The sequence below is a fragment of the Cyprinus carpio genome, chromosome B15 (genome assembly GCF_018340385.1).
Source record: "Cyprinus carpio isolate SPL01 chromosome B15, ASM1834038v1, whole genome shotgun sequence".
In the NCBI taxonomy this organism is placed as follows: Eukaryota; Metazoa; Chordata; class Actinopteri; order Cypriniformes; family Cyprinidae; genus Cyprinus; species Cyprinus carpio.
The window spans coordinates 10,775,726-10,792,695 of NC_056611.1; the positions used below are offsets into that span (position 1 = coordinate 10,775,726).

The 16,970-nt window shown below is 34.0% G+C and overlaps 1 protein-coding gene across 2 annotated transcripts; it reads right to left on the reverse strand.

The window, feature by feature from the left end:
- Positions 1-734: 734 nt before the first annotated feature.
- Positions 735-15,108, reverse strand: LOC109066621 (transmembrane protease serine 13-like). Of its 2 annotated transcripts, XM_042739193.1 has the most exons (14): positions 14,952-15,108; positions 11,527-11,707; positions 8,551-8,658; positions 8,242-8,442; positions 8,050-8,199; positions 7,422-7,548; positions 6,980-7,075; positions 6,836-6,879; positions 6,469-6,631; positions 5,412-5,581; positions 5,122-5,220; positions 4,103-4,245; positions 1,627-1,782; positions 735-1,517 (listed from the first exon to the last, which is right to left on the reverse strand). In XM_042739193.1, exons 1-14 carry the CDS (start codon positions 14,967-14,969, stop codon positions 1,503-1,505), a joined length of 1,671 nt encoding a protein of 556 aa, XP_042595127.1. In that variant the 5' UTR covers positions 14,970-15,108; the 3' UTR covers positions 735-1,502. The 2 variants fall into 2 exon arrangements, with proteins under 2 accessions (XP_042595127.1, XP_042595126.1); XM_042739192.1 differs by having other exon boundaries at positions 8,050-8,442.
- Positions 15,109-16,970: the final 1,862 nt, after the last annotated feature.

Consider the following 16,970-nt stretch of genomic DNA (forward strand, 5'->3'; position numbering starts at 1 on the left):
AGCCTTTCGCAGTGACTCCACAAAATTGTTATTATTTTTCGGCGTTCTCACAAATGCGATATCTTTCTTTTGGTTTTCTTAAACAGCAATTACAGAGTTATAATGCAAAACAAATCGGAACTTTTACTGGACTCTTCAGCTTCTCAGATGATTCTCCTGAGAAAAAGACCAGCGTGCGACCTCACATTCAGAGGAGATCTAAAAATATCTCAAATTTGTGCTCAAATTTGGATTGATATCTAAGACAGTCAATCAAAATTCTGGGATGTCAGTATGAACATTCTCCCAAGACCAAAACTATGTTAGCAACATCATTGCTTTATCATAATGTAGGCTATATCAACAGTTATAAGTTGTCTCTCTCTTTTTTATTTTAAAGTTGTTTTAGGAGAACCATCTGGGACAAAGGTGATTCTGCAATAATATTTTACCCAGGATCGGGGTGGCCAAAAAAACAACCACACATAGGCCTACTAGTTGAGAAACTTGAAAGTCAGTTGCTGCATAAATACATAACTGAATGCCTAGTGAAACTTTCAAAAAGTCATGATATTAACTCTTACTTTGACTTCTTTGACTTTTGTGCTCAACACACTGAAAATGGTTCTGTTATTATTATTATAATTTTTTTTTTAATGTCACATTCAGCTGCATTACATTAATCACTTAAATTATATATTTTAATTCAAAATTGCAAAATTTGACAAAAGTAGTGTAGCTTGCATAACTGTATATTAGTCTTGGTTGTGTAACATTTTTATTGTAAATAGTTACCAAATATTAAGTGTTTACATATATTATACATCACACTCTTTCAGCTCAAGTGTTGCACTGGAAATCTGAATGTGCCATCATAGTGGTTATGGCCCAATGAGATATGCATTTTTTTTATAGCTAGCCCCATTATCCCCTATATTAATTTGTTGAAATCAGAGAATAAAGCACAAACTGTATCCATTTTGGTGTGATTTATAAAGAAACAGTATGAATCATAAATAGAAAAGGACAGACTCTTCACATAGGCTAAAACAATACAACCACATTTTATCAAACATTATAGACACTGATTTTCAAACAAAATTAAAACCCCTTTGGTTATTAAATACATATTTTCAGAATACTCCCAATATTATTTTGTAGAATCAGGGCAAGGATACCAAGTACCAAGGATACCAATACAAAGAGGCAACAAAGGCTCAGATTCAGTAGCTGTGCCCTTAACTGACAGTAAAAATGCAAAGAAAAGAATGAGAAAAGCCCAGCGGCAGAAGGGGACCCCAGGGTCCTCAATGCCTGCCGCTCTGCTTTCCCAGGTTGAGTTGTTTTATTGTTTTCTTACTTGAGAATGTGGGATTAATAAAGTCTGTTTTTTTTCTTTGTCCAGTTGTGGCTACGTATATTGCAACATTGTCCCATGTCAAAGTGCATTGCTCTGTCCTTAATTTTTTTCACTGTGTCCACTGTTGTCCCCAGGAATGGACACATCATACAGAAAGGAGACATCAGGGCTTCTCTTGCTAAGATAACAAGATATAGCCAGGTTAAAAGAAAGTATGGTTGTGAAAGAACAATATCATGAATTAACAAACTATGCAGCCTCATGTTGGACCATGCTGTCCAGCTTACCTGCATCTTGCTGTAGATCCAGGGGAGAAGGCTGGTCACTCTGCTATATACTCCTGGTCTTTGTCTTTCTCCACATCCAGCTCCCCAACTCGTAATTCCAGCCAGATACCAGCGGTTATTATCCCCTTTGCATACCAGCGGACCTCCACTGTCCCCCTGAGACCAATGACAAGGACAGAGAGGAAGCAAATGAAACATGCATGCTAACAAGCATGTATAACAATGATTTAAAAAAGTACATAGTATAAAATAAATAAACAGCTCTTTGAAAAACAATTTTCAGTCTACACTACCAGTCAAACATTTTTGAACAGTAAGATTATTTATTTATCTTTTTCAAGAATTCTCTTCTGCTCACTAAGGCTGCATTTATTTGATCAAAAATACAGCAAAAGCAGTATATGTATGTATGTATGTATATATATATATATATATATATATATATATATATATATATATATATATACATATGTGTGTGTGTGTGTGTGTATATTTATATTTATATATAAGTAAGTAAAGTTTATTTATATAGCACATTTATGACCAAAGCGCTGAACAAAGTCAAAGATAAACATAAAATAAATAAAACAGATGATACAGTAAAACAATGGAACATAGATAAAATCCAATTTAAAAATGCCTGGGAATAAAGATATGTTTTCAACTTCATTTTAAAAGTTGTGATAGAAGGTGCAAGGCGAATGTCCAGTGGAAGTTGGTTCCAGAAACAGGGGGCCGCAATAGAAAAAGCCCTATCACCCTTTGTTTTTAGGCGTGAACGAGGGACAACTAAAAGAGCTCTATCAGAAGACCTTAGGGATCTGGAGGATGAAACAGGAATAAGATGATCTGAGAGATAAGATGGGGCTTGACCATTAAGAGCTTTAAAAACAAACAACAAAATTTTTAATTGAATTCTAAAATAGACAGGAAGCCAATGAAGAGAGGCTAAAACAGGTGTAATGTGATCTGTTTTCTTTCCCCCGGTCAACAGCCTTGCAGCAGCATTGTGTACCATCTGCAAGTGTGCAATGGATGACTGAGGAAGACCCAAATATAATGAATTACAGTAGTCAAGGCAGGAGGTAATAAAAGCATGAATGACTTTCTCCAGGTCATTAAAAGTTAAAAACGATTTCATTCTCAAGATGATCCGTAACTGATAAAAAACTGTTCTTGACAACTGTATTAATTTGTTTAGTTAAGCAAAGTTCAGAGTCCAGAATGACACCAAGATTTCTGACGTGGGAGGAGACTGAGGGGAATTGCTTGCCAAGCTCATTTACTTCTCAGCTTAGGGGGGCCAAAAAAATTACTTCCGTTTTATTTCCATTAAGTCTAAGAAAGCTATTGGAAAGCCATATGTATACATGTGTGTATATATATATAATATGCATATATATATATATATATATATATATATATATTTATATATAATATGCATATTATTATTATTGTTGTTGTAAGTTGTAGTTTGAAGTTGTAGTTTGATGTTGTTGGTTAAAATCAATAATTTAAAAAACTTATTTTTTTCAGGATTCAATAATGAACATAAATACTTCAGGATTAAATAAATTAAATTAAAAACTGATGGGGGAAATAATAATGAAATGAATACTTTTAATTGAACAGTTTATTTATCAGGGGAAAATAAAGTTTATTTTTTTTTCTATTAAGATAAACGCTGATTAACTTTTTGCTGTACTTTGAATCAAATAAATGCAGACTTGGTGAGCAGAAGAAACTTAAAAAAAAATAAAAAAAAATAAAATGTACTGTTCAAAAACAGTTACAGATAGTGTTGACAGTTGCATTCTTTTTTTTTTTTTTTTATTTTTGCTGTACTTTGGAGATATATATAGACTATATATAAACTTATATAAAAATACTGTTCATAAACAGTATAGATATGTACATATCTTTTTTCTTTTTTTTTTTGGAGATATATATATATATATTTTTTTTTTAATTTAAGCAAAGTATTTTATATAAATTATTTTATATAAAAAGTTTTTAAAACAATTATAACCAATTATTTAATGAAAATCCATATGTCTGTGTGGAGTTGCACCACGTGACATTTTGCACCATGTGACATAATAAGGTCAAATTTAGAGACTTATTGACATTGCTCCTCCTGTTGATGTCTTTCCCTGTTTTATGTTACATTACATATCTTCTTAAGTTTTTTTTTTTTTCTTTTCTTTTGAATAATTAACAAGACAGATAAATTGGGTGTAATGCCATTGACTCATTATAATTTTTATAGAAAGTAGTTCTTAAAGCAAATTTCATCATGGACTACATACTTGGTTGAATTAAAAACAGTTGTAGCACTGTGAACAACAGCATAAAGCATTTGCCCAAACCAGAATAAATCAATGTCATGAGACAAAGAAGCATTGGGCGAGACTTGGCCAGTGAATAATGTATTTGCCTGAGGTCACTTGTGCTCTAGTAGCTGAGGTAGACACACCTGACAGGAGTCCCGGCCCCCATTCATATCACCAGCACATATCATATTCTTGGTGATGGCCCCACTGTACACCTGACTGCTGTTACATAGAAGCGTGTTGACGATATTCACTGTCACTTCCATGAGGCTTGTAGAGGCATGGTCTGTGAGAGCAAAGGAAAGGCTCACAGTCAGAGGTCAGCTAAAAGCTCCAAAGAAGATAAAAACATTGAAAGCTGTAACATGGGCAGATTTCTAAGATCAAATCTGCATTTTCAAACTGTAAAGTATGAAGAAAAAAAAAGTAAAAATAATTTTTTGGTAACACTTTAAGCTTTAAAATAATGCTAAAATAATGCTGAACGTGTGTTGTTAATTTTTAGTTCATTTTAACTAACGCATTAACGACATCATTAACTAGTTAATCTGTTAATGTGAAGAGATGCATTAGTAAATGTGTAAGTTAGTTAAAACATTAAAAAAAAAAAAAAAAAAAAAAAAAACATTAAGTAATCCAGAAGAGTGGAGTTGTTCATTGTTAGTTCATGTTAACTAATGCATTAACTAACATTAACTAATACAACCTTATGGTAAAGTGTTTTCTTTCTTTGTATTTGACATTATCTTTATGACTGTGATAATTTACCACCCAATTTCTAATGACCGTAATGTGTTCAGATGCTTTACATTTTAATTTATTGGTAATTCTCATTATTTTCAATAATGATTGTTATTATTCTCATCAAAATTGTCCTACTTGGAACAATAAATAAATGAATAATAATAATAATAATAATAATAATAATAATAATATATTACAACATCAGTATTATTATTTAAAGGCAACACAATACTATTACTATATATACTATATATATTTAAATCCAGCTTCTTGTGAATCACTTAATGTTCAGTGTTTACTTTCTGTATGACACTGTCCTGTTTAGGGAAATTATAATCATACAGTACACGGTGTTACACTTTGTCTTATTTCTCCTCCTCTTCCGTTTTCACACATTCTCATTTTTATCTGACTGTACCTGCTCCCTCTTGTGTTGTCCCAAAGCCAGATGTCCAGCACTCTGATCCTTCAGAAAAGGTTTGGTCAAATGTAGGAAAGCAAACTGGCTGCACAGTGCCTGGAATGAGAAGAGAAGTGTTACTATAGAATATCTGGAATATAGAGTATATATAGAATCATACACCATAAATGCTATATTTGTGGTACTTTATGGGTGTTAAATGGTTTCACTGTAGAAATAAGAAAAAAAGAAAAAAATAGGAAGTGCTTTTTCAGGGGCAACTATTTCATCAAGAAAACCCAACTCACTGGAGAAGGTAACAGGACTACTGAGTTTCAGCAAGGCGACATCATAATCACTGCTGTCACTGTTGTAGTTCTCATTCACTATGATCTTCTTCACAAGATAGGGTGTCTGAAGGGCACTCTGGGAAATAGACCCAGCATAGACAAGCCAATTTTCAGAATTCCCTGTTGAGCTGTGATCAAGAAAAAAAAAATCATGTTACTTTCAATAAATGTTATAATGGAGAGACACAAAAATATATTAAAATAAGTTCTAAATACTTGCTAAAAATCAATGCAACTAAAAATAATAAACATTTGCTATTGAACATGTTAGTTCCTGTTGCTAAACTTCTAGAACATTAGATTAGCAACACCAGTGTGTTCAGTTCCAAGGGATATGCACATGCAGGCTAAATTCAATGCTTAAAGGGGTCATGAACTGAGAAATCAAAATCCCCTTGATCTTTTGAAATGTAAGAGGTCATTGTGCTATAAACACACACACACACACACACACACAAAAAAAAAAAAAAAAAAAAAAAAAAACATAATTCATACAAATTACCCATCTTGTAAAATACATACTAATTGGTCACGAGATAGTGTTGGAGTGTCTGATGGTTTTAACTGATTTTGGATACGTTTTATAGTGTAGGTTCATTTTAATTAATTTAATTAGAATACTTTTTCACATATATTACACAAAAGGAGAATTATATTTGATTGCTTCTAATTGACAGTTTCCCAAACACACACACACACACACACACACACACACACACACACACACACACACACACACACACACACACGCAACATTATATAAAACCTCTATATGGTACTTAATTATTTACAGATTACATTAAATTGATTTTTCACGAAAACATTTGCATTTGATTTGTAAAAGGTGTCATTATACATGTTTGGGATGAGTTTTCATTGCATTTACACCATTTTAACCTTTGGTGTTTTCTGCATTTTGAAGCAGTGAATCATTTTGTAAAGCAATTGGTTAGTTGATTTAGAGTTTTGAAAAACTTTGTTCCTCCCATCACTAGCTGAATGAGTGAATACCAACCCTTCAAAGCAATGGGCAGCTGACACAACAAAGTCTGGAGAGACGAGTGATCCACCGCAAACATGGCTTCCAGTGTAATGCAGGCTAACCTGCCAAGGCCACTGGCCAAGCTGAGAGGCACTGCCCCCTATGATCCTGGAGTCACTTTGCTGCTTGCCACAGTCTGAAAAAAAAAGAAAAAACCTCTTAATTCCATAGTTCAGCATGTAAAGATTCATCCGTTATCTCATCCACACAATGTCTCATTAACAAATATAGGTAATAAGGTTTACGCTGATGTATCACATGTATCATTTAGTTATGCATCACAGTAATTAGACATAAACTGAGACTAAATATGACCGGTGGTTTAAAAAAATATTCCTACCTGTGCATTCCAGTGAGACTGCTTTCTCATTCTGACAGCCCAAACTGAACGAACAAACAAAAATCACAAAAGACATTATGTACTATTGAGGGGACTGTTATCTTGACAAAACAAAACATCTGCTCTGAGATAAGCTAGTCTTACCTGACATTGACCACACCCTGTATTAGTTTGGCTGATCTCGGTCCTACAGTAAGGGCTACAGACGTCTTGCTATCCACTGGATTTGATGCATAAGACCTAAGGAACAGAAAGACGATGCATCAGTTATATTAAAATAGTTGTTGTTGGGACAAGATTCATATTTGGTCATATCTGGACCACTGAGTTCAGATCCATTTGCGCATTAAGGTGACAGTTCACCCAGAAATGATAAATCTCTTATCATTTTTGCTCATATTGTTCCAAACCTGTATGGCCTTTATTTTCTACCATGGAACAGAATAAAAATTCAATAAATAAATAAAAAGTGCAAGTCATATGGACTATTCTACAAAAGATAATGATTTGAGATGAGATGAATGAAATCATTTTTGGGTGAAATAATCTTGTTAGTTTTTTTTTTGTTTTTTTTAAATATGTTTACCTTCTAAAGCCCAGCTGTTCACAGATCTGGTCAGCATAACTCTGATCCAATCCCTGATAACACACTGGAAGGAATCGACCATCCTGAGTAGTTCTGACCTGCAACACTCCACCTTCACCAAATCTCACTGAGAATATTGAAGAGGAACATTAAAACAATGGAATTACATTTCCTTGATTAGTATTTTTGTCATGTTTTACTGCAACAACATTTATTTTATCTCAGTTTAATAATTTAAGGCATTTATTTCAGGAATTAATCCAAGATATATTCTTTACTTAATGCAATATGGTCTCTCACACAATTTTGTTTCTAAATATCCAAAAGTAAATGATGTTGTTTTAAATTTTTTTTTTTGCAGTGTAACCAGCAGTGTAGCTTTCAACAATGTGTCATAATACAGTAAATAGAGGCCTCACTGTGTACAGTAAATGCTTTTCTCAGAGCAGTACGGTTTCTCGCTAATCTTGAAATCTAGTTTCCTTATATAGACATGTCATCCTTGTAGTTTCACTTTAAAGCCAAAGCACTATCTGAAACACTCAACCACTAATCTCTCTGTGTTGTGTCCTGAGAGAATCAATTACATCTGATTGTCAGCCTCTTAGAAGGAAGAAAGTCTTCTCACCACAGTTTGTCTCATCGGCAGCCTGTTGGCAGTCTTGGATGCCATCACACTGCTTGGAGGAGTTGGAGCAGGTGTCAGGTACACTCGTGCCATCTTGCATCTTGTGGTGTTCTTGTTCCTTGCAGTCTTTTCCTCTGCAGTCACTGTCATGTTCCTGTTCCTCGCAGTCTTCTCCTCTGCAGTCGCTGTCATGTTCCTGTTCCTCGCAGTCTTCTCCTCTGCAGTCGCTGTCATGTTCCTGTTCCTCGCAGTCTTCTCCTCTGCAGTCGCTGTCATGTTCCTGTTCCTTGCAGTCTTCTCCTCTGCACTCACTGCTATGTTCCTGTTCTTTGCAATCTTGTCCCCTGCAGTCATTCTCATAATGTCCAGAATTCGACTTGGATCCATAACGCACTATCCACACAAGTGAGAGTGGTAAAGAGAAAAAAGAGCAGAGGGGTTTAGATACAAGGTTAGCATTAAAGGTGTGTCCTGTCATTACAGAATCATCCCCTCCCTTACCTCCAAGCCAGATGGCCAGTCCAATGAGAACCAACACCAGCAGCGCACCTACCCATCCACCCCAACACTTGGCACTCCGTCCACAAGACTTCTGCTTTTTTATAGGAGCTAAAGGAACAAGAGCAATTCATACTCAGTTAACCTCTCACATTTACGATTGAAAGTATGTAGCGCTGTAATTGTAGTCAAGTCAAGGACTGTTCATTTATTTAAAAAAAAATGCATCTTAGTGCAGTTTATAAAGACAAATATGAAACTTGTCTTTCATGAACATGTTTTCAAGTTTTCTTTTCTTTTTATGTAAATTGAAATGAAAGTCTTTTTTGTTGGGTTTGAAGTAAAAATGTGTAGGTGGTGTAATTGTCTAGAGAATATAATGTAGATAATAGTTTGTAATATAATAGTAGATATTAGTAGATAATAATTTGGCATAATCTTTCATTTAAAGGGGTGGTCCAAATTTTTTATTTTTTTTTCTAGGCTTGATTGTGTTTGTGGGGTGCAGTCTAACATGTCTTAATGCTTCTTTAAAAAACAACAACAACAACAACAACAAAAAAAAACGCATTATTTTTCACATAATTTACCTTTATTCCACACCGCTCTGTCCCTTCTCTGAGAAATGCGCTGATCATTTCCTGCTTTTATGAAGCCCCTTCCTCAGAAATAGGCAATGGGCTCTGATTAGTTAGCTAGCCCAGTGTGTTGTGATTGGCTAAACCGCCTCTAATGCACGTCTAAACGTCCCGCCCCTCACCTCAGCGGCACGTGCTCCGGTTGTATAACAACGGCGTCATTAATATTGCTTATAAGTTTGAGCCCGATTGAGAAGCAGAAGATATTATTGAAGAGGATCGTGCAGAACCTGTGCAAGCACAGCTTTTAATGGTAGGCATATGTTGTTGTTGTTTTTTATATGTATGGTTTTATCCTGATTAAAGCTTTAATACAGTATGGCAGCTGCACGCGTGTCCATGTTTAACGCTTCTCATAGCTATGTGAAAATAATTGTATGATTAGAACAGTTCATTGTTGGAGCTGATCTGAATGAGAGAGAGAGAGAGAGAGAGAGAGATGCAAGGAACAGTATTAAGTTGAAAATTAAATTTGAAACTTGTGAATCCATTAGAATCATTAGAATACAGAATTGCGATTCATATATGAATAAATTTTTACGTGCAGCTCTAGTTTTCTCTTCCTCTTCTCTAAAGCAGCACAGCATGGCCTTGCCACCTTTGCTATCTTTTCCGGGGGTGGTGTTTATCTGGGTTTGTTACATCAGGAACCCGGGAAGTAACTTGCTGTAGTCCCTACCAGCTATTTTTGTAGGCATTAAACTGCCAGAATTTTGAAATATGATATCTCCATTTGCATTGAACTTTCAGCTTCTTATCTTTGCAGATATTGTTTATGCTCAAACAGCAAAATTACACACTAACTAACTAACATTAAAAAAGTGAAATCACAATGAACCACCCCTTTAAAAAAATCTCTGATGAAGTTTTAAAATATAATTAATGTTTCATATAAAAAGATAAATAGAGATTAACTGACATGTTAGATCAGGTTTTAAGAAGGTACAACTTTTATATGGCTTCACCACTTGACATTGTGTGTGTATCTATATAGTGAAAGAAGAAGAATATAAACAGTACATTTCTAAAAAAAAAACAAACAAAAAAAAAACAGCTGAACCTTCACCGGGAGTTTGATTGACAGGTGATCTGACCAATCACAATGCTGCATCTGCCATGTTATCCGCCAAACAGACCAGAAAGGAGAGAAGATTAATGTTGGTGGGCTTGACCTTGAGTGAATAGTTCCTAGGGCTGGGTTTTTACTCAAATTTCACGATTCGATTAAGACTCACAAGACTTCTATTTGATATGATTTCCAATTTGATTTAATTCCGTATTGATTATTTTGGATATATATCAGGTACAGTACATGCTAAAGGAAAAAAAAAAAAAATCTCTCAACTAATGCTGTAAGATATAATTGAGAACCAGTTGGTACTACATTACTAAAATATTGAAGGTTAAAATTAATTAAATGTATATACAAATGCTTAAATTACACTCAGTGATGTTTTTATAATAATAAAGTTACAGTTACATAATCATATTTCTATTCCATTTTTATATATAAACATTTAAATGGTTGCTGTCATGGAAACTTATTCAAACATAAACACTTAAGAACAGTAAAAAAATCAAATGAATAGGCTATCTTATTTGATGCATACATTTAGCAAAATATTTAGCCAAAAAAAAAAAAAAAAAAACTTTTATCTAGCTGACTAGTGAGTTTATGTTCAAGGTTTTTTTTTTTTTTTTTTTTCTTTTTTTAATGAGGTAAATATGATGTTACACGACATTTTTTTACAAGCTTTTATACAGTATTAGCGTCTTTCCGTGGTTGAAACACTGACTGAGTGATTACATGAGACAGGATACAGACTTTGGTAAGTTGTACTCCTTCTTTTAACATACCTTCTGATGTTTACTCTTGTTTATTTTGTGCTGAATCTGGTAATAAAGCGATCAGAGATCAGTTCACGCACTTCACGCTGCTGCTTCTCTTGAAGCTATATGTTTTTTTGCAGTTTAAACAAGATACCTTCTGATGTTCATTCATGTTTATTTCATGCTGTAACAAGTAAAGAGGAAGAGATGATTGGTTCACATGCCACTTGAACTGAGGTGCTGCAGCGATCTGTCACAATATTTAAAGAGCCAAAAAATGGTATTGTTTGAGTTTATTAAAAAGGGTACAAAATACAGATTCTGCATTATGACTGGTCAGATTGCCTTTCATTCAAACTCCCGTTAAAGGGTCAGCCACCCTCTCTGTTTTGATTTTGATCAATTTGTAAAAACAGTTTGCAGATATAAGATTCAATTAGCAAAAACAGATTACATAGGAAGCTATTTTTAACAGTAGCACCAAACTGGAGCGAAGAGGTTCAGTACATACCAACATGCTGTGTAGTGATGATGACGGCGTCTACCTGTACTGGTGCTGGATCCTTTGGAACATAGTACGGCACAGGTTTCTGTGTGAACCCATATTTGTCTTGATGAATTACCTCCTCATAGGTCATAGGAGGCGTCTGTGGGTCCGCTGCCACAGAGTAGTATGGTGGCGGAGGGTCCTTCTACAAAATAAAAAGTGAAAGTTTTCATGAATGATTATAAACTTTTCCATTAGCTCTATTATGGTTGGTGTGGTTTGACAAGTTCATTGTTAAGCATTATCATTTTAAAACACAAAAGATGCCACACAATTCTCTTACAATTTGATTGTGTACCTTGGCCTAAACAATCAAAATGCCTTGACTTTCCTCCCATACCAGAATTCTTTGAGTTCTACATTCTAATCAAATGCCATAACAAATACGTCAATATACTTGTATTTCTGGTCTACTTTTGTTTTGTTTCGTTTTACCGTAACCTTGATAATAGTTTGAAAAATCTCTTTAAAAAAAGACATGCTTTAAGAATCATGTCTTTTTTTAAGGCGCTATTTTCTGGGAAAGACTTTGTCTTGAGGAAAGCCTGACAGGTTGCCTTTGACAAAGCGTTGATGTCTCTATGCTGATCTGTCACCTACATAAACAGTTTGGTCACTAGGATAAAATGGATTGCTTCCTTGTGAGCACAACAATGAAAAAAAAAAAAAAAAGATTACAGTGTCTTTTCTTCTGGATGTAAATCATTACAGGAAGTATTTATATTTACAGGAATAGTTCTGTAAAAGTATATTGTTTTCATTGTCATGTCATTTCAAACTCGTGTAACTTCTTTCTTCTGTGGAACACAAAATGAGCATTTCTGACGATGACTTTAAAAATTAAGCAAATAAAAGTGGTCCAGTCCAGTATTCCCTCTAGGGAGTTTTTCAATGTTGCGAGCAAATCAATAAGTCAATGAGCTGAACTCGAGAATCAAATCTTTCCACAATTAAATTAACAAAAACTGGATTCAAAAGAATTATTCTAGATTTTCTCGTTGATATAATTGGTTTTCCCCAAAAAATTAAGGATGTGGACAACACACCACATGAACTGGATCTCGAACAGTTCAAGATATTTAACCTACTAAATATATTTGCATCTGCGAGGCATTGGTGTGTCTCTATAAGTGTAACAATTGTCTCTCGCACGATCGAGCACTGATTCAGGTTTTTGCAACTGACACTATTGTCTCGGGTAATGACTCTAGTAAAATTATTTCATAGCACTTCAGTATTTACGTAAAATTGTCGTGACAGTGTTTGCTAGTCCTAAACACTCTTTCACAGGTTATTAACCCTTACAAAAGTTAATCATGTTTTTGTTTGTTTGTTTGTTTAATTTGTCGTAAAACTATGGTTAATTTTGACTGGCTTGGCTGTCTATTCATGTTATGCCCTGTATTTGCAGTAGGCCTACACCTTCGGAGACTATGCAGTTGAACGAGATGCTTTCAATTATGTACAGTAGTATGGACTTGTTTATTTGTGACTGATGTATTTTGAAGGCCACAGACTACCACACTTGAATTTCCATTTCAATAGCCGCTTTCTCTGTCACTTTCAGAAGATGTTCCTCTGCAGTCCAGTGAGTAGATGTGTAAGTCCTTCTAACTTTTTGACCAAATAAAAACAATAAACCTGTTTGTTTACACTCACCATGTCACTGCAATGGTGCGGGTTTCACACCTTGCCAGGATTTGGTAGGTGTGTCTTCTGGCCTTTTAAATGTATATTGAATTCATGTAGTTCACATACACCATAGAAACCAATCTTTAAGTATCACAATTCGATCAGGAATCTGGTTTCTGATTACTACCTGCTTGCCTAATACTTTTTTTTTGCCTATTCATCCTGACCAGTCACCAAAAATAGACCAGACCAGTGACATTTTTGGTGTAGTGCCAACTTGATGATGTCAAATATGAATCTAATTTTAAACCCCAGTTAAACTGTCTTGAGTATTACTTTTATTAAACCTAGTTAACTAGTAACATTTCTGGAATAATGAGTCATAGTCTGACATACTGTACCAAAACAATACTGTCCCCAGGATAAGTTTTTAGTCCAGAATGAATAGTGTTTCTCTCTGACATGTAGGATAATGAGAGTGTTATTTAACTACCTCAACATACCAGATTTCTTTAAATACATTTTTAAATTCAGTTGGCTTTAAAACAAGTCCTTTCTCTGCAGCTGATCTACTTTAGACAGCTGAAATATTCCAGTTTCAGGTTAAACACCCTCAAACAATAATACTTAGGGTTTGCGTCTGCATTTGAAAAATGATACGTGGTTTAGGTCTCGCTTTGTTGTGTCTGTTGCTGAAATAGAGAATGAGAATGTTTTTATTTCAATGTGGAGGAACTGGTTTGTCAAAACTCTCATCCTTATCTACAGTAAAAGAGAGAAACTAGCATTTATATAAAGCAATTAGCAGCAAGCCATGGCAGTAAATAATAAATGAAATATAGTCTTTTAATGCATTACCTTTCACTTTTTATAGTAAGATTGTATATGAGCAGTAGATTATCACCATATTTTTACATAAATCTAATCATATAGGTAACTCTTTACAATAAAGTTAAATTAGTTAACAATGGTTAATGCATTAACTAACAATGTGCAGTATATATTCACCTTTGATAATGTAAGTTAATATATATATCTCAGATCCATTAAGTAACTGATACCATTTTTGATTTTAATAAAATATTAGTACATGATGGATTTAACATTAACTAAGATTAATAAATGCTTTTAAAGTACTGTTAATTGTTATTTTATTTTAACTAATATTATAGTAAACTAGTGCTAACAAATAGATCCTTATGGTAAATTGTTACTATTATATAATATATCAATATATACTCTCTTATTATGATTCAATTTAAAATGGTATGTTAGATACAGTAATACATTCATTAATAACTCAAATATTTTTTGATCAGTAAATAGGCCTAAAAATGAAGTAGTAAAATGCATGAAATGAGTTAACGCAACATGCATAATCAATTAAAGTCCCACTTTATGAAACTAAAAGCCTTTAGTGTCACCTATTGGTACTTTTAACGCTTCCTAACTAAAATCATGAGGTTAAGTACACTTAATTATTTCAGTTACTTGACTGGCATTTTTTTTTTAAGTTGTAAATTCAGTTTCAATGTTTTAACAAACCAAAACCAGCTCAAGCATCTCTTGAGTGCTTGAGACCCCTACGATACATGCAAGCCTAGACTCATGCAAATGCATTTATATAAACCATTGAAATAGACCACACAATACACAATATAGAAGTTTAACATGTCATACATGCATAAAAAACATACAAGGTCAAATAAAACTGAAAGCTTTCACTTTGCAGCCAAAACTCTGTGATGCTATCTTACCGTGTCATTGTCTGCCATTAGACACAGGAGTGAGGAATATGGTTAGATCCAAAGTGTCAATGTATTAGGGCGGCCGGGATTTCAACCTGTTTCTACAATCCCAAAGGAAAAATTATACCCTCTTTTATATTTCTGACCTGCATTTCAAGACATAGTTAGGACTGCCCTCTTATCCTCCCTCTTGTAGTGTCACTGGAGGAATGCCAGTGTCATACAGTATCTACCTGTCCGACCAGTTTCACGACATAGAGCCCAGTACGCACTACCCTCACCTCCCCTCTGGCTCACGTGGAAACAATGAGCTATCCACATAACTTCCATGTTATTAAAATGTTATTAAAAGAGAATCACTGCTGTGAAATAGGCAGACCAAATGAATATTGTAAAACAATGGCAATTTACTACAACACCGTGTTAACTCCACCCTCATTTGTACAAACAGATTATATATGAAACTGGGCCAGTTTAACATTAAATCTCTGCTATTTGCAACCTTTGTGACTTTTTTTTTCAGAATCACTGTAAGCATGAGAACATTCTCCAGCACAGCAGTGGTCAACTGAAAGAGGTGTTCATCATCATGTGATCATCTGTTCATCAACACTGAACAGGAAATGTTCCACTGACACCTCACAGAGAGAGAATGACAAGGCAGAAAAGGCAGCTGTAATTCAACATCTCTCTCCACCACAGGTAGCATTGTTCAGTCATCCACTGTCACTGAGCTTCTTTTCATCCAACTCCCCATGAATACGCCTCTGGTCAAGAAAAATAAAAAATAAAATAAATAAAATAAATAAAATCTTAGAATTTATTTTACCTTTCTTATATTGATATCTTGCTTGTATGGTACAGTATGTTTAACCATGAACACTCTCTGTGAACACATCTCTATATATGTCAAACATGAGACAACCTTGATTTATTGAATTATGGAATCCAATATAAACCAAACAATGAATTCTAGAAAATTTAACAAAGTAGAGCAGAATATAATGAAGGCAAAACATAGGTTACATCACATCTTTCATTGGCTATTTGTGTTGTAACACAAAGCTTAAAACACAGTAAGATAAAAAATGTATATTCAACAATTTATTTTTATCAACAAAAGAGAAAAGTGATAAAAGCTACATTTGAAACGAGGATCCACATGGTTTGACTGAAAACATGACTGTTTCTCTGACTCACTGAAACTGTCAATTTATACATTAAGTGCTCTAGATGTGCACTTCAGTATCGGGGCTATTTATTTATTGAAAGTTATTAATTCCATTATTCAGCAGGGATGCATAACATTGGTTAAAGTGAATCAAAAGTCACATTTTAAAATACATTCAAACAGAAAACTGTTATTGTAAGTATAATAATAATAATTCACAATAATACTTTTTTATTGTATTTTGACAGGGCTAGTTTTTAGAGAACTTCAAACCAAAAATGTAAAGCTTACAATTTAATAAAATCATGTTGTAAATTTGGATAAAACTGCACAGAAAATCTAAGTATTTAAATACATATGGATTGGCCACATTCACTTCAACTGTACATTAAATGCCTTATTATAACTCCTTTTTTAAAGAAGGGTGGACAAGTCTAAATATTTATGTTATCAACATTATGCCACAAATAAACATAACTTGCTGCACCTGGAATATTTTCTTAGCCCCAAGCACTGACAGCAGAGGCAATGACGCACATATTTCTTTCTTCTGTAGCAATGATCCATGATCAAACAGGGTGAGCGAATACATGCCTGGTAGTGCTTCACTGATTTATACCAAAAGATCATGTACAAATACTTTGTGTCACATATTTAATTACAGTTTGTTGCTGTCATTATATCTGTTATTTACAGTAACTAGTGTGATGTCACACACGTGATGCAGCACACATTACACTTGCTCTATAATATTTTTTTTTTTTTTTATATAGTTATTTAATATATCAAATAAATAACAGTTTGACAGTGTAAAGTATTATCATTTTAACGTTTCAAAGACCACACATTCAGTAATG